General features: G+C 33.1%; 1 protein-coding gene across 18 annotated transcripts in view; it reads left to right on the top strand.

The window, feature by feature from the left end:
- Positions 1–1,422, top strand: part of CDH12 (cadherin 12) — a 989,627-nt gene extending 988,205 nt beyond the window's left edge. For all 18 annotated transcript variants that reach the window (XM_085001686.1, XM_021077037.2, XM_085001675.1 and 15 more), the window contains one exon: positions 165–1,422. In XM_085001686.1, the coding sequence (XP_084857812.1) occupies positions 165–664 (500 nt within the window). In that variant the 3' untranslated portion in view covers positions 665–1,422. The remainder of the gene's footprint in view (positions 1–164) is intronic.
- The last annotated feature ends 22,912 nt before the right edge of the window (positions 1,423–24,334 follow it).

The raw sequence follows: 24,334 nt of genomic DNA, 5'->3' as shown, positions 1-24,334 counted from the left end.
ATAAAAAAAAATAACATAGATGAGATCCTTGTTGATCAGAGTATGTTCACTTTGGAAATAAAGGATGCCATTAAAAAAAAACTCAGCCAGCCCTGATCAAATTTATTTTTTATGGAGAGCTAAACTGACATATTCTCCAATTGCAATTTCCTCTCTTCTTGTAGCCATTGTTGTGCTGTATGTTGCTTTACGAAGGCAGAAGAAGAAAGACACCCTGATGACGTCTAAAGAAGACATCAGAGACAACGTCATCCATTATGATGATGAAGGGGGCGGGGAGGAGGACACCCAGGCTTTTGACATTGGTGCTCTGAGAAACCCAAAAGTGATTGAAGATAACAAAATCCGCAGGGATATAAAACCAGACTCTCTCTGTTTACCTCGTCAGAGACCACCTGTGGAAGATAACACAGACATAAGGGATTTCATTAATCAAAGGCTACAAGAAAATGATATGGACCCTGCCGCCCCACCGTATGATTCTCTGGCGACATATGCCTATGAAGGCAATGGATCCGCAGCGGACTCCCTTAGCTCCATAGAGTCTCTGACCACGGAAGCTGACCAGGACTACAACTATCTGACAGACTGGGGACCCCGCTTTAAAGTCTTGGCAGACATGTTTGGTGAAGAAGAGAGTTATAACCCTGATAAAGTCACTTAGGGGAGAAGCAAAAGCTGAAAAGCAACCAAGAGAAGAAATTTAAGAAAAAGAACAAAAATAGAAACCACACACGCACATACACCCCAGGCTTTATAGGACAAGATTCCTTTGATTATCCAGTTTCTAGCAAGTTGCTATATTTATCATATTGTCAGTTATGATTTATTCTGCCAACACAAGATAAACCCTATAATGTGTACTTGCTTGGTTTTGTTTTGTTATTTTGGAAACACACTGAGACAAGCTCAGGCCTATTATATAATACAATTTGCTGACATGACAGCCTAGAAAGAAGATATAGCTATGTGGCATCACGGTGGAAGAGTGTTAGATTTTTCTTAATTCCACTAAAGTGCCTCTTGAAACTCTTATCATTTAAAGTGGTGTAGAATACACTCTGCTGTGATGGCATTGAAGGATTCAGAAACAGAGGACATAAAACAAAGACACTGTCTTTATGTCAAGGAGCAATAGCAACAAGCTGACTTCTAATTCCTTTTAAGGAAAAAAGAAGAATACTTTCTGAACTCCATCTTCTTATAATTAAACTGCTTTTTTTCCCCCTTTTTTAAACTGTATGCCAAAACATATTTGTTTTTCCTACCCTTTCAGAACTTTGAAATAAATGAGTTAATATCAAATTCAATATGTAAGTCCCGAATTTTAAAAGCAATGTTTGAGCTTAATATTAGTTCATATTAAAGGTGTTCATTAAAATGTTAATTTTTTCCAAAGAAATAAAATTTTTAAAAAGAAAATTTTAAAAAATACTCTTTATGAAGAGAAGCCTCAGGGCTGAAACTCTACATTAAAATAAATATTGGTTTTGTTTTAGTATTGTGCTAGTGTGTGGAAGGTTGGTTTTAATAAATTACTAGACCATTGCAATCTTTGGTCATGAATAAAATCTGTGTTTCTATGAAATAGTTTTTGGGAAAAAAAAAGGTCATTGATTTAAACAAGGGAAGAGAAATTTATAGACAGCTTCTCAGAGTTTCTTAAAATCTAGCGATTCTTTGATGAGCAAAGACAATAAATTATGTATCATATAATACAGAATGGATTTATAACATGTCAAAAAATATTGACTAAACTTTACAGAACAAGTGAAAAATCAGGGACTTCAGAAAATTCAAACCAATGATTAACGGCTAAAACACAAATACAAAATCAGGTAGTTGATTTATTTTATTAGTATGGATTTCAACTTTGTGACTATTATACTGGAGTTTAGAGTTGCTTCTTTATGCTATCATCTACAAGAATTCTAATGTAAATGATACCTTAAACCTCTTCTATAAAAAAAAAACTTTTGCTTTTTAATTTAATGAGATTTCTAAGAATCACCAGATTTTATAAGCAGATAGATAAGTTGCACTCATGTACATTACTTTTAAATGAACTTTACACTATCTAGAAATGCACTTATCAGAACAGGTAACTGATAATAAAGTAATAATATATTTTCTTAATATTAAAACTATACAAGAGACTACTGAAATATTAAGACAATATATAGGAAGAATTAAAGTTACTTATAGAGCCATTCTGAAGTCTTCATCAATATCTAGCTGTGTTTCTGAAATATTTATAATTATGTTTATATTGCAAAGTGTGATAGTAAAAATTCACACATGGGGAAAACAGGTAAAAATATAAATAGTATAGGCAAATTATATTCAGTCCTATTTATTATCAAATGTTTTTTTCAAAAATATTAACTGATATTTGTGTTGTGGCAATTTGGCCGTTTGAATCTCCATTTTCCAACCCCTCTTTTGGTATTTCATAGTTGCAGAACAATTGTTGAACTCTTTTTCCTCCTCTCACCACTTCAAATTTACCTTTGTCTCATCCCCAGGAACTGCATTAGAATCTTGAAACAGTGTGATAATTTGCAGTATAATATGCTTTGAGAGATATTTCTGTAATTTTTAAAAAAGCTGATGTCATAACCATACTTGAGGAAAAATTAAGTCAACTTTTGGGTTTGTCCCAACAACTTGATGAGTTATGCCATGATGCAGGAACCTTTGGAGAAGGTTAATTTACAAGTCACTTCCAGCTGATAAAATGTTTCTTGTCAGGAATTAATGTATTTTGCATCATATAGAAAATTGGACTGCCTCTGCATGCAGTCCTATATCAGAAGCAATGATGGCACAGGGAAAACTTGGTGAGGGCAAATCATTTTAAACCACAGGACTGAGATGTTAAAGCAAGTATGAAATTGGTGGGTCTTACTTCCACAAAACTAATTAAGTTTTTTTTTTTTTTTAATTTCCTCTTCCTTTTATTTTTGCTAAACCACAGCATTAGTGTGTTAGGGCTACCATAACAAATCACCACAGAATGGATGGCTTAAACAATAAAACTTTATTTCCTCACAGTTCTGGAAGTTAGAAGTCCAAGATTAAGGTGTCTGCAAAATTGGTTTCTTCCAGGGGTCACTTTCCTTGACTTGTCTATGGTTGTCTTTTCTCCACGTCTTCATGTGGTCTTTCCTCTGTGCTAATTCCTTTTCTAAGGACACCCATCATACTGAGCACACTCATATGGCCTCTTTTGAGTATAATTAACCCTTTAAAAGTCCTGTCTTCAAATATAGTCATAGTCTGAAGTACTTATGGTTAGGACTTCAAAATATGAATTTTAGGGGGACACAATTTAGCCCATAATAACCACACAGATATTAGCAGCAAATGTTTTAAAAATATATTTGATTTATAACAAACAAAAAAATTAATGTGGATATACAAATCAAAACAAAAACCAAGAATGGAAATAATGTCACGTATAATGGGAAACAGCAAAAGTGATATGGTGGAAGGAGGTCTTCTGGTCCCGATAAATTGGAAGTTTTACAGGATAACTCGCACACTACTGAGAGCACGAGGCCTAATATTTCAATACTGGTAAATATCTTGAGATTCTTTTTTTATTTATAATATCACAGTCACTGGCCTTCATTCAGGTGCTAAGCAATATAAAAAATACTTAGAATTTACTTGGGGGATTTTGGCTATTAACAATAATCATAAATTTTTAATTACACTGCATGTTTACATTTACAGAAATATGTGCACATATTCTATTTAGCATATATATATGACATATTTTAAAACACGTAACATTTGCCTTCAAAGAAATATTAGATCAATGCATAAGAGTGAAAAGTAGTGTGATATACTAGAAATAATCTAAAATTGCTTTTGTATAAAATTCTATAACTAACTGGGTATTTTCATATGGAGCAGGCATTTTAACCTCCCTGTGATTTATTCTCTTTGGTAAAATTAATTTGTTGCTCTTGGTGTTATCTAAGTTTCCTCTGAAATTTCTTGACTCTTAGATTCTAGTTACATTTACATGGAATCCATTAAATCATTTATATATAGGTTATGTAAAATTATGAAATCAGAGGAATCTTTAAAACATAGTATAATAACAAATTTCTTTGAATATATAATTGATTATACATTGACTTGTTGCATTCCACATCGGAAGAGCCAGACACATCTTAAATACCATCAAAATTCTTCAGCAAGATGGAATAGCAGAGATGTACATAGCAAAAGAGAGACAAATAAATGTTAAAATAGAGCCCTAAACAAGAGGCAAAACAATCTATATGAGAAAAAGGTTAGAAGGGCTGTGCTAGTCCTTGTCTTTAAGAGGAGGACATTTTAGAAATCTTTGGAAAGTTTTCAACAATTGTTGGATTAAAATGAGAATTCCTCAAAGCAGATGTAAATATGTAGGCACTATATTTGTGGCAAGGTCTGAAAAGAATAAAATGTCAGTAAACAACATCAACTTACTTCCTAAAAAAAAAAGGTGGGAGATAGTTCTGTAAATCTTTCCAGGTTTGAAAATTTCTCTTGCCTCCTCACTTGATTTATACCTCAGCTAAGTACACAATTACTTGGAATTAATTTTCCAAGAATCAGATCGTTTCTTCTCTTATATTCATTGTTATAAAACAGTATACACATATATGCACACATAGATATGTAATTAAATGTTTGATAACTCCAATTGGCAGAAAGTTTTGGCCTGCCACTCAATTCTTTTATTCAAGTCCCTTGTGTTTCTTACTGTAGTGGATTTTCATAACAGTCATAAAATTTCGCAAAAAGGAATTAAATTTTATTAGGAATTTAATTCTTATTTGTATTGCCCCAATTTAAGATGAATAAATAGAAAGAAGGGTGCACAACTTGTGCAGAATCAAGAAAAAACAAACTCATGGGGGCAAATCTCTTAAATTTTGAAGAGTTTAAGTAAATTTATTTTCAACTTCCATTATGGGGTTATTCCCCCTATTTTTCCAACTCTTATGCCGTTATATGTTACATTACGATAGCAAGTATAATCACACAAATTCCTGGGAATTCCGGGTCATAGTCCAATATAATATTGTACTTCCTTAACAAAAGAGAAAAAAAAACTGAGTATCCTTCATTCTGATGTCACTATCTTACTCAAGAATCAGGATTTTAAGACAATAGTTACCTATGAGACAAATAAAAACTTTTATACAACTGAAAACATGGATCTCTATATTACAAAGAATCAATGTATTTGAAAATAGCAGTTTGTGCTTTCTTTTAAGCACTTACATTAATGATGTATAAATTATCCAGACCTTAACTCTCCTGAACTTTCAGTTCAGATATATTTCCCCTTCTCTTTGGCTTCCCATGAGTACAACTATACTTTAGCCCTTACCATCATTTAAAGCTCCAATTTCTAAATGCAATTTACTTACCGTACGCCTCTCCCAATCCATCACCCGCTGAATATGATATTTGCCATGATCAAAACTTCCAATATGTGGTCACCGAATATTATCTGACGCAATCAGCAATATTCCCTTTCTCTTCTTCTGCACATTTAAAAAATGTGACAACAATAATTCAAAAGCTCCTCATCACTGAGCATATTATATACTTTGCAAAAATATGCTACAAACATTTAATTCTCACAGTAATTTGGTGGATTACATTATTATTATTATGTATATTTTACACCTGAGTCAACTAGGCTTAGACATGTAAAGCAACTTGTTTACTTATACATATTTATCAAGTGGCAGGACCAGGATCCTAACATAGCTATTGGATGCACACTCCAGCCCTTAGCCCATAAGATGCGGTATATCAAACTTTCCCTTCATTCACTTATAGCTGAGCATTCAACAATCTGAAATCTGGTCTCTGTTTCTACTATGCTCTTTTGAGTTTCTCTAGCACATTATAATTGAACAACCCCAATGACCTTTCACCTTTTTGATATATCTCTAGCATTAAGCATATCTTAATATCCCAATGTCAATTTCTGTTTCTATCTCTAGGTTCACTCATGTTTCCTCTCTTCTTTTAATGATTCTTATACCCTTCACACAGTCTACATAAATCATCCCACAGAATTCTCTCATCTGTTCTCATTCTTTTTAACACCATGGACATTTGGAGATCTCTTGTTATACAAGATTTTCATCTTTGTACAAATAATATTCAAGGAATTGTTAAATTTCCATTCTATTTTAGCAAGATGAGGAAATTTTACTTATATATATTTGCTATTTTCTGAACACATATACCTGTCCAACCCATTGGCTTCAAATTCATTAAATCCAAGTCTGTATCCTTCCCTTTTAGAGTTTAGTTTTGTGTTGTTCCTTGGGCTCTGAACTGTCCTGCTCTCTCTTTTATGTATGTGTATATATATGTGTGTGTGTGTGTGTGTAGACACACACATGGACATATATACATACATATATGCATATACACATGTATACAAATATATACACATACACACACATATATACATAATGCATATGTATATATAATCTTATTTATAGTACATATATAATTGTTTGCCCTATTATATTAATTTATTTCTACTAGGATATTCATGATCTTAATTTATCTGGTGCCATTTTCCCTTCCTGATAGACTCTTTCAAATTCCATTTCTATTTTATTGTTGAAATAAACACAAGTTTTTATCTGAATAAGGCTCTACAGGAAGCTTTTATATTTTCCACACCCAACTGTACAAATGCCATCTTATATTAGTTTGGAACATTTGTTACAATTAATGAACCAATATTTACCCTTTTTTATTAACTGAAGTCCACATTTTGTTTAGAATTTATTTCTGCCCCATACATTTTTCTGTTCCTGGATCCCATATTTGATAGCATATTACATGTAATCATCAGGACTTATAGGTGCTTTATGGCTATGATGGTTTCTCAGACTTTCTTTGCTTTTAAAAACTTTTATAATTTTGAGAATCACTGGTCAAGTATTTTGTAGAATATTGATTAATTGGCACTTTGATCTTTTTCTCATGATTAAACTAGTTGTATTGGTTATGGGAGGAATAACGCAGAGGTAAAGTGCCATGTTAATCATGTTATATGGAAGAAACACTCTGTGGAAATGACTTAGTACAATTAATGTTAACCTTGATCATCTGGCTGGGGTCATCGGTCTGGTTTTTCACTGTAAATTACGTGTTTTTCCCAATCTAAAACTGCACTGCTTGGAACAAGGTCACCGTATGTAGTTCACAATTAAGGACTGCAGAGTTATTCTTCACCCCTTGAGGGCAAATATCAACATAAAATATTTGGAGTTCTGCATGGGGTATTGTCTGTTCTCCATCATTTATGGATTTCAGTAGGGATGCATAGATATTTATTTGTTACTTTGGTTCATGCTCTAATACTACTTTATTTATAAAGTTTTTTAAGTTAGTGCCTGTGCTATTGACTAATCCTCATCACTGCCTAGTTTGTGTTTTGGTTTGTTGGTTGGTTAATTTGTGTGTCTTGAGCACTTTCTTACATTCTGCTGCTATAAGTTCCACTCTCATCCTGTATATTTCCTGCCCTAGATCTCTAGAATCAGTCATTCCTCTAAAGAACTGCTTCCTTTTGTTGAAAAATTATATTACAAGGATCTGGATGTTAAGTATGTTCTTCGCTACTGAGGTGTTTCTATTTCTAGGTCTTCTCAAATGACAGTACAAGGCAACATATGTGTATATAATGGCCAACATACATCCATACACATACACTCTCACTCATATGTGTGTGTGTGTGTGTGTGTGTGTGTATACTCCATTGCTATATGGATCTTTACTACATCCCTCACTTTTTTTTTTTCAGGGCCACACCCCGGCATGTGGAGGTTCCCAGGCTAGGGGTGAATCAGAGCTGAAGCTGCTGGCCTCTTCCACAGCCACAGCAATGAAGGATAGGAGCTGCGTCTGCGACCTACACCACAGCTCACGGCAACACTGGATCCTTAACCCACTGAGGGAGGCCAGGCATCGAACCTGCAACCCCATGGTTACTAGTCGGATTCATTTCTGCTACGCCACAACAGGAACTCCAACATCTCTCCCTTATATGCAGCCTCTCATTCCAACACTGAAAATCCTACTTCTCAACATTTGCTACTTATCAGCCTAACTGTTCAATTCCAGACCTTATGTATAGTATGTCGGAATTGTTAACCTATACCCTCATACAAAACAACTTCATCAGAGTTGTGCTACCTTTAATGTTACAACTTCCATTCATTTCCAAAGTGACTTAGGTCACGACTTTTGACTTCACTTCCTTCAGTGAGGTTGTTCGAGCCATTAATTAAACAATTGAATTATTTTGTCATATTCTTCATTTGATTCTTAGGTGCTCTAATGTCCTAAAATATATTTTAAAATTTTGTATATATTAAAATTTACTCTCAAAAAGAAATGAGTTCCCTTTTTGTCTCAGTGGGTTAAGAATCCAATGGAGTCTCGGTGAGGATGCAGATTCCGTTTTTAGCCTCACTCAGTGGGTTAAGGACCCAGCACTGCTGCAAGCTGCAGCATAGGTCACAGATGAGGCTCAGATCCGTTGTTTCCTCAGCTACAGCTCCAGTTTGGCTGTAGCCTGGGAACTTCCATATGCTGCATGTGTGGACAAAAAAGAAAAATAAAATAAAATATGTACTCTGTGCTGTAAAGTTCTATATATTTTGACAAAGGCATGGTGTTGTGTATCCACCAGTAGGGTACCATATAAAATAGTTCTATGCTTTAAAAAAATGTGCTTCAGGAGTTCCCGTCGTGGCGCAGTGGTTAACGAATCCGACGAGGAACCATGAGGTTGCGGGTTCGGTCCCTGCCCTTGCTCAGTGGGTTAACCATCTGGCGTTGCCGTGAGCTGTGGTGTAGGTTGCAGACGCGGCTCGGATCCCGCGTTGCTGTGGCTCTGGCGTAGGCCGGTGGCTAAAGCTCCGATTCAACCCCTAGCCTGGGAACCTCCATATGCCGCGGGAGCAGCCCAAGAAATAGCAACAACAACAACAACAACAACAACAAGACAAAAAGACAAAAAAAAATGTGCTTCAAATAATCCCAGATTCCTGGAAGCCACTTACATGCATCCTGTCTTTATAGTTTTGCCTTTTCCTGACTATCATGTAAATGAAATCATCTAGCTTGTAATCTTTTCACACCAGCTTTTTCACTTAGCGTTACAAATTTGACACATCCATGTCTTTCTGTGGTGGAATAGCCCATATTTTTAATCCCTGAATATCATTCCATTGTATGGATGTGCCACACGTTTACCCATTCACATGTTGAGAGATCTTCAGTTTGCTTCAGGTGTTTTGCACGGATGAGTAAAGCTGCTATAAATATTTGTGTAGAGTTTTTGTTTAAGTAGGAGTGTTTTTTTTTTAATTATATGGGTAAATACCTAGTAACCCAGGTAACGGATTATATGATAGGACTGTTTTCTTTTGAAAGAAACTGCAGAGTGTCTTCCAACCTGGCTGTGCTGTTTTGTATTTCCACCAGCAATGAACGAAATCTTCATTCATTCTCACCAATTTTGGTATAATTAGTTTAGATTTTAACCATTCTGAGAGGTGTGCAGTTATATCTCATAGGTTCTTTTGTTCCTTTGTTTTCGTTTTACTGCACCTGCGGCATAAGGAAGTTCCTGGGCCAGGGATTGAACCTGAGCATCAGCAGTGATAACTTCTGATCCTTAACCCGCTAAGCCACCAAGGAATTCCTTTCATTGTTTTTTTAAATTTACATTTCCTGTGATAGCTGAGCAATGCTATCTAACTATTTTAAAGTTATATTTCCTAGCATCTCTTTATATCTTTTTATGCCATACCACCTATATATCTTCTTTGTTAACATGTCCATATTTTTTATTGTTTTATTTATTTTCCTATTATTTGGTTTTAAGAGATTTTTGTTTATTTTGGAGACAATTCTTTATGAGATATATCCTTTGTTAATATAGTCTCCCAGCCTGCAATTGTATTTTAATTCTCTTAAGTATGTATTACAGAGCATTTTTAATTTTAATAAAATCTAATTAATTGTTTATTTTATGGGTCATGTTTTTGATTGTATCTCAAAGTCATCACCAAACCCAAGGTGACTTAGATTGTCTCTCTGTTTTCTTCAAGAAATGTAATTCTTTTAACCCTAATTTTAGATCCATAATGCATCTTGAGTTAATTTTTATGAGAACTGTATTATTTGCGGCAGCACATTTTATTTTTGCATATGGACATCCAATTTTTCCAGCATGTTTTGTTAAAAGGACTGTCCATTTTCCATCAGATTATCTTTGGATTTTTGTCATAAGTTAGATGATCATATGTTTGTGAGTATTTACAGCCTCTATTCATTTCCATTGATCTTTTTGACTTTTCTTCTGCAAAATTAAGTTGTTTTGTTTACTGTCACTTTATGTAAGTCTTAAAATCTGGGAATGTAGTTCAAATTTGTTCTTTAATGTTGTGTTGACTATTCTATTTATTTTTATTTTTTAAATTTTTAATTTTTTTTTCCACTGTACAGCATGGGGACCAAGTTACACATACATGTATACATAATTTTTCCTCCCATTTTTCTGTTATGATGTAAGTATTTAGACATAGTTCTCAAATTTTTTGCTTTTCCATATGAACTTTAGAGCCAACTTGTTTATACCTATAAAGGAACTTGTTTGGATTTTGATAGTAATTACACAGAATCTACAGATCAAATTGGAAGCATTAATATCTTAACAATACTAAATCTTCTAATCCATAAACCCAGACTCTCTCTCCTTTAATTTAGATATTACTTTTTCTTTCTTAATATTTTGCAGTTTTCTTCATAAAGATCTAGCACATAACTTATAATATTTATACCTAAATATTTTTGGTGTGTATTGTAAAGGATATTTTAAAAATCAAAAATTTTTTCATCTTTATTGATGATATATATGTGTGTGTGTGTGTGTGTGTATATATATATATATATATATATATATATATATATACATATATATAGGAAAACATTGACTTTCATGAAAATTGAACATGTATTCTGCAATCTTGCAATATCTGCTTACTATTTCAGGATTTTCTTTTTGTAGATGATATGGACTTTATACATAGACTTTCATTATGAATTCAGATAAAGAATTTTTATTTTTTTCCATTCCAGTCAATATTATTCCATTTCTTTCTTTCTTTTTTTTTTTCTCTTACTGTACCTGCTAAGAATTTCAGTATTATGTCAAACAGCAGTGGGGTTATCAGACATGCTTGCCATATTTCCACACTTTGAGGTGGTGTAGCATACCTAATTAGGGTGTGGTGTTAGATATGTATATTTGTATATTTTTAAAAAGCAATTGTGTTTCTTTTTATTTCTAATTTGCTGATTTTTTCAAATTATGAATGACTATTAAATTTTGTCCAATATTTCCTATGTTAAATGGTACAATCAAATGATTTTTCTTTCTTAGCCTATTGATATGGTGGATAATAATAATTAATTTTTGAATGCTAAAACAGCCATGAACTTTGAGTGAATCGTATTGTTTGTGGTACACATACATCACCCTAATATCAAAATCAGAAATGGCATTTAAAGAAATGAAAAGTATAAAAATCCTCAACAAATTGTAGCGTATTAAATCCAATTACATTTAAAATATACTAGTCTTTATTTTCCCTTATTTTAAAGTAATTTCTGGTTTGGATATTGGGGTAATGCTGACCTCATAAAATGAATGTGATGTTATTCCTTCTCATTGTATATCCTGGAAAATACTGTGTGCAATTAGTTTTATTTATTTTCTAAATGTTTGGTGGAATTATCTAATGATATAATTTAGGCCTAGTAATTTTGTTGTTGTTGAAATCTTACTAATTATGAGTTTAATAGATAAGGCTTATCCAGGTTATTTGTCTTTGTGTGAGTTTTGATAATTCGTTTCTTCAAGGAATAGATCCATTATAGCTAAGTGATCAAATTTGTGGACAAAGAAGTCTTCACAGAACCCATTTTATTATCATTTGGAGATCTGTAGTAATGATCCCCCTTCTGTTATTTCTTATATTATTTATTTGTGTCTTCTCACTATTTTTTCCCCCAAGTAGGATGTTTGGAATTTGGTCAATTTTATTAATAATTAAAAAAAAAAGTTTTGTTTTTACTGAATTTTCTAATTCTTATTTCAAATTTTATTGATTTCTGTTCTAATTTTTAGTATTTTTTGAATCATTCTATGCTTTAGTTGTTCTTCTTTCCATAGTTCTCCAAGCTAGAGCCTTAGGTTAGTAATTTTAGATCTTTCTTCTTTTCTAATATATTCATTTAAGGCTATTACTTCCCTCTATACATTATTTTCACTGCATCTCTCAAATTTTGAAAAATTTTATTTTCATTTTCATTTAGTAAAAAACACCTTTTTACTTTATCTTGGAACTCCTTAATCCATGTGTTATTCAGAAAAGTGCTGCTTAATTTCCAAATATTTAAGGATTTTTTTCAATTGTACTTCTGTTGCTTTAATTCTTTTAATTCCGTTGTGAATTGAGAACATGTTGTGTGATTTAAAAAAATTATTAAGGTGTGTTCTATAGCACAGAATAAATTCTATCTTGGTAATTGTTCCATATCACCTTGAGAAAAATGTGTAGTATACTGTCTTTGGATGGAATATTCTATAAATATTAATTAGGTGATATTGATTGATGGTGCCATTCAGAGAATGTATATTTTACTGATTCTTTTCTCCTCTTAAATCTATCAGTTACTGACAAAGAGACGTTGAAGTATCCTATAAAAAGAATGACTTTTTCTATATCTCCTTTAATTTCAATCAATTTTTGCCTTATATACATATTTAAGATTATAGATCTCCTTGGAGAGTTGATTCCTTCTTTATACCTAGTAATTCCCCTTTGTATCTCTTCCTTTTGCTCTGTCCTGAAGTCTGCTTTGTCCGAAATTAATATAGCTACTTTAACTTTTGTTTGATTATTATTACCATGGATATATTTATTTATCCCTATACTTTTTGCCTCACACTATCTTTATAATTGAAAGTTGTTTCTGTGTATACACAAAATATCATTGTGTGTGTTCTTAATTCTCTCTGATAACTCTGACTTTTAATTGGTGTTTTTATATTGGAGTCTTTCTTGTGGGAAAGTGTTGAAAAAGGGGAAAGTTATATGATCTTCTGATTAAATCTCAATGTTTTATTAAGGCTGAATCTCAATTCTGTGAATTTCAAAAGTATTTGTCCAGTACTATGCCATTTTTTTTTAAAAAAAATTGCCTATATTCTCTTCAGTGTTTTCCAAATTTTTTTCCAACTTTTAAATGTTTTGCGTGAGAAAATCCTCATTGCATGCTAATATATACATTCATCTATTATTGCTATAATTTTCTTCATATAAAATATGTAGTTAATATAAGGAGCCAAATTTTCACTTACTTGAAATAAACTAGAATAACATTTAATTGAAGAGTCCCAAAAAATGAAATATGCTAAATATCCCATTCTAGTGTTTTTTCCACATGAATTTTTAGATGTGTTTGCTTGTGTGTGTGTATGCAATGTTACATATGGAAGCTTTATCACTTCTTAAATCCAACAACACTATTAAATGAAGGTAGAATTTGATCTTTTATAACTTCTATATACACATTTATTCAGATACAACAATATGATGTACCAAGTTTCCTATTTAGGAAAGTAATGTGAGAAAAGTCATTTTTTAAAACAAGTCATTAAACTGATGGACATAAAGAATGAGCAGAGCAAAATCCCAGCCTTTCCTCATTATAGTTTATAATAAGCATTTATTATAACATCCCTTAAATTCTTGAAGCAGTGAAAAGGTCATATGCAAAATAAAATGATAAAAATACTTTAGGTGCTGAGCATGTCAATGGTCTTATTGTAGATGCAAAAATGGAGGGAAAATGTGAAATAATTACCCTTAAAGTCCAGATTTATCATGGCGACAGTAAACCAGCTAAACAAATTAAAGTCACATTCAGAGAGCATATTACAGGTAGGCTTAAATCTTTTGTTCTTATAAGGATACTACACTTTGGCTCAGAGCATTTACTCTTTTAAGAATAGTACCTTGCACACATTTGAGTAATATGAGTAATTTACAAAGCTTAGGGAAACTGTATACAGAAATAATAGTAATTTTTAAATTAAGAAATGTATTTATAGATGAATCATAATTATTTTCAAATATGTAGGCATATAATTTTTAATACTAGAAGATTTGAATAAATGTTCAGTGATAATAGATGTGTTTCTTTCACAGCTATATGCTTTTCTATCTTCATTTCATCCACACAATCCCTGTGAAATTTCACAATCCAATACAAATTCTCAACCTGATTAAATAACACACCACAGTCACATTGCTCTTAAGTGACAGTCCTAAGGAGAGAAGTAAAACCAAGTAAAAACAGCAGCAATAAAAACAATGATAGCTACAAAACCCTCCAATTTTATACCTTGCAAAGAACTATTTCTACATAAAGAAGTATATATGGTCTTATCTCTGTTCATTTCAATATCAAAGATGCCTGATTTCTCAAGTGGACCTTTCTGTAAAAAGAACTCTAATCTGAAAGAAAATCAGTATATTGAAAAAGTAAATCTTTTTCTTACTGCAACACACACATCATGTTTCACCTTGAAGTTCATTCAAAAGGAAAATGCATTTTCATGAAGTTCCTAGTAGTAACATTTGAACTTTTAATTTTTTTTCAGTTGCGAAAACTGAGGCACTGAGAAGTCATATAATTTCCCAGTATCAAAGCTAATAATTTTCAGAACCCTGAAATGGACATTTGTTAGACTGACTTCAATGGTTAAGCTCTTTCCACATCATTTCTCCATTGCCCCATGACTAACCTAAGCTTGACAATCTTTTACTTATCTCCAGCCTATTTCATTTTTCATTCTGTATAGGAATTGTTTTAAAGTTATCTTCTAGGTCCATTTCCACTCACTGCCACGCACAACTCTTCCTCCTACATTTCTCAGGAGAAAATTAAGCGTCCAATGTTATGAGTAACTATTTTTGCAACTGACATATAGTCTATTTACAATATATATCAACTTTGGATGTACAACATTGTGATTCAATGTTTTTTGTAGATCATAGTCTATTTAAAGTTATTACATAGTATTACTATATTCCCCTGTACTGTAGAGTATATTCTTCTTACTTTATTTATAGAGTAATTATTAATTATCTTCATTTCACAGACTTTCACCCATTTTTCTTCTCTTGTCTCTTATCTTTTAGGGAGTATTTACACAATTTTCAGTAGTGCCTTGTGTAAGAGCATAGTGTTTGTGACTTGAATATGCTTTGGAATTTGAGGAATGAGGCCTCAAATAATATAATTTACAGGTCACTATAATTTTCAGGTCACTATAATTTTCATAATCCTTTTCCTTCACACAAATGGATTTATTTATGTTTTGTTTTCTTTCGCTTATTATTGATTTGCCAAGATTTCCATGTCATTCTAAGCAATACTAATACACAATTATATACTCTTAGCTGCCTTCACTGTCATTCATTCATCCTTACAAGAAATGTTATTAATGTGGATCTACTTTGCAGCACTCAGTGAAGAACCTACATGGGAGAAATTTATGCTTATTTTCTGTTTTTGTATGGATATATATGAACAAGGATGGATAGACTATAAAGAATTTTGGAAAAAAATTAACTGTAGTACTCATGCTTCTGCACAACACATAATAATTAATATAGATCCAATTGTTCTTCCTTTAACTTACCACCAAAGAGACATGTAGCATTAAAGCATGCTTTAATGTGACCCTCTTTTCGAAGCTACCAGGGTCTAGTCATTTGTTTACTTAATGTTACTAAAATACTTAAAAATATTTTTGGTCTGGGAATTATGGTAAATTGTTACAGTCTGAATCAGCAAGCTAACTTTTCATAGTAGTTGTATAAAACAAAGAGCTTGCTTATTAACCAGATGCCAAGTTCATTATAAAAATAAATTACAAGCGCTCCAGTTGTGGCTCAGCATCAATAAGCCCGGCTATTATCCGTGAGGATGAGAGTTTTATCACTGACCTTGCTCAGTGTGTAAAGGATCTAGTATTTCTGTGGCTGTTGTAGGCTGGCAGCTGTAGCTTCCATTCTACCCCTAGATTGGGTATTTCCATATGCCACACGTTCGGCCCTAAAAAGCAAAATAAATAAATAAATAAATAAAAAAATAAATAAAAAAATAAATAAATAAATAAATAAATAATAAACCACAGCAATTCAATAATTATTTTATTTTTACAGTTTTTCAACATTTCATTAAATTAGCTGACATCTTATTTTTATTATTCAAAATGCATTTATTCATAAAGCAAATGTTTACAGGTTATCTGCTCTGGCTAAACATCATCTTACGTACTGGAGAAATAAAGATTATCAAAACATTCCCATTATCTAACTTCTGGAAAATTGAATCAAATATATAAATATATAATCATATATATATTACACACACATACATTATACATACACCTATATAATGTTGAATAATTGTGTTAAACAAGTATTCTCTAAGTTTGAAGGCTTCAGAGAGGGAGATTGCTTATCTATGTTTTATCTTATGATGAATTGATCAATTGTATGTTTTCCCCTGTGCCTAGTATCTCCTTAGAATCTGTAAAAACTAAACTTTAAGTATCACGCCAAAAAAAATCATTGTTTATAAATTATATAGTTGTATAATTAATGGCTTCTACTTTCAGTTAATTTTAGCCCTGAACTATTTTTTTATTACATGTAGTTTTTATGAGACTTCCATTCAGAATATGATATAAATAGGAGCATCTTGCTACCAAGTCCAAGCTGGAACTGCTTGCTGAACAACAAACAGGTCAATAAGCCAAGGGATGAGGTATTGGAGCAAAGAGTAGCAAATTTATCCAGAAAGCCAGCAGGCTGAAATGATGTTGGATTGGTATCCCAAAGATACCCAACCTACATTTTGCCTAGTACCCCGGAGTACATCAGTTTTATCCAATTTCCATCCTTGGACTTCTGAGTTCCTATTCATTAGGTTGTGGTCCTTAAAGAGATTCTAACCAAGCAGAAAGCCTGGGTGATTCAGCAACCTGCCTCTTTTTTTTTTTTTTTTTCCAGCAGAGGATCACAGCATTGTTCTACTCGCCTCCTCCCTGCCCATATCCAAAAATAGTTATTTTTGTCTTGTTTATAGTAGTTAAGGTTAAGAAGGCTAGTCTGGTACGTGCTACTCTACCATAGCTAAAATGGCAAGTTTCCAGTAAAATTTTTGGACAAGTGAAAAGAACAGATGCTGTGCATGGGTGAAACGTTGAGCTTTACATAGGATCCAGAAAAGTTAATCCAGAAACTTTGAACACTCACAGTGTTAAACATATGTTTTCTTATAATCCTGCTTTCTTTTCTCTTCATTTAGGGTCTGAGTCATAGACCATTTCATACCACCCAGCATTCTGACAGCAATCTGAATCTACCATTTTATAATCTTTTGCCTTCCATTTCAAATACAATAACAAATTGTGTAGGTAACTGTTCTTAATACATCTGCCTGTTCCTCCGCTTTCTACTCTAACAGTTACAGCAAAGGCTGTCATTACATCTTCACTAGGTTATATATAATAAATTCTAAATTTATCCCTTGATTTAATATTAAACTAACAAAAATAGTGCTAGAATATTATGGCATTAAAACTATATATCACTCTGCTCAAGATGCCCCAATGAAGTGCTACAAACCAGGTTGCCTAAACAATAGAAATCTATTTTCTCACAAATTTTGAAGGATAGAATCCAGTCAATAGAGTTCAATTTCATTTTTGGTGAAGGCTCTCTTCCTGGCTTGTAGTTCTGGTTCTTACATAGCTTTTCCTCAGTGCCTTTGTGGAGGGGACAGAGGGAGGGCAAGCTCTCTGGTATGTCATCTTACAAGGAGACTAATCCATCAGATCAGGGCCACACCTTTAAAAACCTCATTTAACCCCAATGACTTCATTAGAGTCCCATCTCCAAATACAGCCACACTGGGGGCAGGGTAGTTAAGGCTTTAGTATATGGAGTTGGGGGAGACACAAACATCAGTCCATATTCGAATACCACTATCATTAAATTTGCAACACCATTAAAATATCAATTTAAAGACAAATCTTAAATAACTCTCAATGATGGCTATAGACATGAAAAGCAAAAAATAAGGTTTCTTCCAGTCTGTTCTATATTTCTTTATTTTTCTCTTCATTGATTGGTGACAGAGCAAACCATCTCTTCCCATATATTTAGGATACAATGGCATACTTTTATTTTGCAAATCCACCTATTAGATACACATATATACAACTAAATAGCTAAGAAGATACATAATATAGAAATTGTGTATATGTATACACATGTATTAACAAATACAAAAAATCTATGTCTCTATATATCATTATCAAACTGATTAGACTATAACTTTCAGATAACATTGAGAGAGCTAGAAATTAAATTATCTTCCCATGTTTAAAAAGTAAAGCCTTATAAATTGACATTAATGGTCAGAATCATTTCTGCATTTTTCTTGTTACCTGAACTCTGTGATAGATTATTACTAACTGAATGTGATGGACTCCATCTGAGTCACACACATAATTTATCATTGCCTAAAAATTCAAGGAGAGGACAGATGAAAGTGTAGGGAATCTTGCAATTAGGCATGAGATTATCTAGGTCCTATATTAGTTAATAAAGGAAAAATTTATAAAGCAGAATTATATCTGTTACACAGCAATTTTTCAATACATAGTTGCAAAATAGAGAAAAAAATTAAGAGGTTCAGAATAATACCTTATGAAATGTGTTAAATTCTAACCATTATCTCAAGAAATCATGAAACTAGAAAATGTACAGAGATAATAAAGTATTATTACTGCAAATTTTTTTGAAATTTACATATGCTACTTTACATATAAAGGATTAGGATGACATAGAGGCAGGTGAAGAGTTAAGAAAACAATCTCAGGGAGTTCCCATCGTGGCTCAGTGGTTAAGGAATCCACTTAGGAACTACAAGGTTGCAGGTTCCAACCCTGGCCATGCTCAGTGGGTTAAGGACCCAGCGTTGCCGTGAGCTGTGGTGTAGGTTGCAGATGTGGCTCGGATCCCGCGTTGCTGTGGCTCTGGCGTAGGCCGGCGGCTACAGCTCCGATTAGACCTCTGGCCTGGGAACCCGCATATTCCGCGGGAAGCTGCCCAAGAAATGGCAAGAAAAAGAAAACGATCTCAGTTAATCACAATAATTATCCAAGAAGTAATACATTTCGCTGGTATTTTTGCATCTTTCAAATTTACTTTTCCATTTAGATAATTTATGATAATTATAAAATCACATACTATATGAGTAGATAATGATGCCTTTCATTAAATGTTAATAATGTGATTTTACCTGAGGAGGAGTTTGGTCCCCAAATGCATGTAATCATTATATATATAAAATGCAAATGCTAATGAATACAATTGAAGCTGATTAAGTATGATCTTTGTGCAAAATAATCTGATTACTTAACTTTCATTTATTCTCTTTTAAATATTGATAAATTATTTAGCTTAGAGCTTTGTATGCATTTTAACACTGTACAAATATTATATTAATATCACATTTTCAATTTTGATCAAATAATTACATTTTTATCTTTATTCAGAATCAAGTTATTTAAAAGCAAATCAGGTGTAAAATGACCAATTTAAGATTAGTACATCTGGAGAAATGGCAGGAATTTGTTAGGTAATAATTAAAGACTTGGAGCTTTCATTAAATTTTGTTTAAGCTCCTATATGAAAAATTCAAAGTTTGATATCTATCATAATTATATAAATTAAAATGAAACAAAATGAGTAGTGTATTATGTAGAAATTTTAGATAATTGATAGGTTACTTTTTTACATGTGATAGAAATGTTACATGTGGAGTTCCCACTGTGGTACAGTGGGTAAGAATCTGACTGCAGCTGCTTGGATTTGCTGAGAAGGTGTGGGTTTGACCCCCAGCAGCACAATATGTTAAAGATACTGTGTTACCGCAGCCGTGACATAGGTTTCACAGGTTGCAGCTGTGGCTCAGACTTAATCTTCCTTCCCTGGCCTTGGAACTCTATATGTCTTGGGTCCTGTCTTAAAGAAAAAAAAAGAAAAAAGAAAAGAAAAGAGTGCATGTTCACAGTTTTTCTTTGTTATTCACTGATATCAATTTGGTTGTAAAGAATTGTTTCTTTCCTCCGTATATTTCTGTCCACCAAAATTTATTTAAACATAAACTTTAGTTTTAACAAAATAACAAAAACATTTTCGTTTTTCAGCTGCTATTAAGCAAATGCTGAATATATTTCTTTGTATTTTTTTTATTTCAACTTATATGTAGATGGTCATGTACATCTGCTCTTGTTATTTATAGATGCTAATCTCACATTCAGAATTACCTATTATTTAAAGCGAAATGACTATTTTCTTCATACTATCATAAAACTTTCCTTACGTAAAATTTTTTTTGAAAAAATGTTTAATGTTGAAGTGTTTTATGCTGGTTTTCTTCCCTTGTATCCATTTCCTCTTCTCAAGACGTTGCTGGGCTTAGCTGATGAACTGCTTCTTCCACATTCGACTCACTGGTTCAGGTATTGCTGACAACATCCCATTTCAGTGATGGCCATACCTTCCTGTTGTGACCATTTGGGAAGATCACATTCTCATGAAGATTGGTTGAAGAGTAGGAACAAGACTAAAGCCATGAACAACACTATTCTAAGGCTCTGTTTGAGTTTTTGAAAAAAAAAAAATATGCTTGGGTTTTATGTGGTATAAAGTTGGAAGCAGCCCTGTGGTCACAGTGTAGCATGAACTGCCCTCAGAGAACCATCAGAGAAGAAAGCCAAGCAGAGAGATGTATGTGTGTTTGGGGGAAGGGGCACAGTTGAATCTTGGTGCCATTATTTTAGTGTATAGATTTATCAGAAGCCAGTAATACCTTTGGATTATTTATTTTGTTAAGAGCCCACAAATTTCTTATTTTTCTAAAAGGAGTGTAAATTGTTTTTAAAGACTTTTCTTTGGAGGAAGAATTTGGAATAGCCACGTTAAATCATATGTCCTCCATCAGAAAAAGACAGAGGTTGTAAAAACTTCATGTGACACTTTAGAGCTCTCTCAGTTCATGATTCCAAATATTAGCTTAAGCTGCATTAATAGATAAATATGATATTAGATATGTGAGTGTTGAAAGTGATTCTGGCAATTCTACAGTAAATATTGATAAAATCAAAAGTTGTTTTATGAAATCTAGTATTACTTGTTTCAGTTTATCTTATTAACTGGTTCATTTGAAATTTCATGTGATTATGAATAAAGTCACATGGAATCTAAATTTCACCTTATTATAGTTCTAATATACTAAAATATTTTTTTTTAATCTTTTCAAATTGTTCAACCTTCTTTTTGGCTGCATGTCAGCATGTGGAAGTTCCCGGGCCAAGGATCAAACCCACAGCACATCAATGACCCAAACCACGGCAGCGATAATGCCAGATCCTTGACCTGCTGTGCCACAGAGAACTCCAAATTGTTCAACATTGTAATCACAGTAGAGAGAGAGAAAATATTCTTTGTAGTGATGAGAGCTGTTGTTACCTAATCATATCACCTTGAAAATATCCAGCTAAAATTTTTGGATTAGCACATCTATGTATAAAATAAGAGAGACTGACCAGAATACCAATAATAGAATTTGCAGTTTTACCAAGTTCAATATTAAAACCAGCATGTTATTAACTACATGGGTACTTTGACAGTAAATAATATCAGAGCTCTCAAAAATAGGACATACTTCATACTGTCTGTGATGCACGGCTTTAATAAGACTTGCCAATATTTAAGAATTTGTCTACAGAGTTCCTGTCGTGGCTCAGTGGCTAAAGAGTCCGACTAAGAATCATGAGGTTGCAGGTTCGATCCATGGCCTCTTCAGTGGGTTGAGGATCAGGCATTGCCTGAACTGTGGTGTAGGTTGCAGACGCTGCTCGGATCCTGTGTTGCTGTGGCTCTGGCATAGGCAGACAGCTACAGCTCTGATTAGACCCCTAGCCTGGGAACCTCCATATGCCGGGGGTGCAGCCCAGGAAAAGACTAAAAAAAAAAATAATTTGCCTTGAATTTAAAATTTAAAATTCTGTACTGCATAACAACAACAGTAATATATGAAGATGCAGATATTCTGGCTGCACCGGCCACTATGACCGCAAGGGAGAAATTAACCAAAGCAGACTTAGCAGACTTAGCATTTAGTGAGGGCCTGCATTCTGAGTCACAGTTCTCACCAACTCATATTTTTTAAACATACTGATTATTAATAGGGTATGAATAGTGGTCTTTTTCTAGCCTGAGTATTTTACTAATGTACTTTATTCCCCAGACCCTGAGGACATTTGGATTTGTGATCCTTCCGAAATGCATTGATAAATATGAATAGTGTTTTTCATAGATGTTAAGGGTCAGGCATTTAGTTGCAAAATTATACCCCATGTACTAGAGTTTGATCAACTTTCAACATGAAAACTATGTGTTTACTAGTATACATCGTGGCCGCAGGGTCTAATTATATGAGGGAAATGAATGACACTGGTGCAAAGCTGTTTACAGTTTAGAAAATTAGATGTATTTGACAATAAGTGATGTGAGCAGAAAAATTCACAGGGGAAGAGTGTGGCATTATACCATATTGATATAAACTGTAGGAAATAATAACAAAAGAAACCTGCTGTGGTATAGAAAACGGAGATTAAGCAGGACACAAAATTATATGTACAATTTGATTACCACAGTGTTTAAAGCACTTATACTGTGGCAAAAACACAAAAATCAAAGGATTTGCTTTGTTTGGATGATTTTATTTCTTGTTTTAAAATTTTATTTATTTCAAATATTTTCTGCATTTGTTTTATGATAAAGATAGTTAAAATAAAAAGCAAGGCAAGTAATTCATTTGAAAACAGCTATTTTTATATTTTTAAGTAACATTACATTAAGTTTATTTATTCAACAGGTATTTATTTTAGAGCTGCTATGTCACACACTTAACCTTCATGTTTCAAAGATAAATACAACATAAGAAAGTCTTATGTTCCAGGAGTTCTGACTGTGGCTCAGTCTTATGTTGCAGGAGTTTCCATTGTGAGTTCCTGACTAGTATCCACGAGGATGTGGGTTCGATCCCTGGCCTCGCTCAGTGGGTTAAAGATACGGCATTGCCATGAGCTGTGGTGTAGGTCACACACAAACACAGCAGCTCAGATCCCGTATCCCTCGTTGCTGTGGCTGTGGTGTAGGCCAGTAGTTGCAGCTTCAATTCGATCCCTAGCCAGGGAACTTCCATACGCTGCATGCGTGGCCCTAAAAAAGAAGTCTTATGTTCTAGAACAGTATTTTCCTAAGTTTTCAGTCATAAATTACACAGTAAAGTTGTATTTCTCAGTTTTTGAAATAAAAATTATAGTTTGCATCAACTTATAAATTGTAAACTTACAGTGAGTTTATATATGAAATATTAGTAAATATTAGTAAGACAATCCTTTCTTTCCTTAAGAGTAAAATTCCATATGAATAGAAGATGCAACAGTTTTTTATTCACAGACCATTGCTCTGGAATCCAGGGAGCCTACTGTGGAAAGGCACATGCAAAGTTTAAATTCTAGCTGGTAATACAGGTGTATAGATGAGAAACTGTAGGAAAATATCAAGGATTCCATGGCACAGTGTGAAGTGGAGATCACTTATGCCCTGATGAGGCAAGTAAATGACAGTTTTTACTCATTCAAGCTCATAATCATTTGAAAGACAGTTTCCAGAGAAATGGAGATAAGTTATACCACTCATTACTGTTAATTTTTTTATTTTATATGTTTTTAATAATGATTTTTATTTTTTCTATTATAGCTGATTTACAGTGTTCTGTCAACTTTCTACTACACAGCATGATGACCCAGTCACACATACATGTATACATTCTTTTTTCTCACATTATCATGCTCCATCACAAGTAAGCAGACAGTTCTCAGTGACATACAGTAGGATCTCAGTGCCCATCCATTCCAAAGGCAATAGTTTGCATCTATTAACCCCAAATTCCCAGTCCTTCCCACTCCCTCCTCCTCCCTCTTGGCAACCACAATAATTTTATTACTGAAATATAGACAAAATAATTACACAAATTGGGATGTATTCAAAAT

The sequence above is a fragment of the Sus scrofa genome, chromosome 16 (genome assembly GCF_054392235.1).
Source record: "Sus scrofa isolate SSC_HxYL_T2T_F1_AM1 chromosome 16, Sscrofa_HxYL_maternal_Yorkshire_Landrace_v2.0, whole genome shotgun sequence".
Classification (NCBI taxonomy): Eukaryota; Metazoa; Chordata; class Mammalia; order Artiodactyla; family Suidae; genus Sus; species Sus scrofa.
This window is presented reverse-complemented; position numbering and strand designations above follow the sequence as displayed.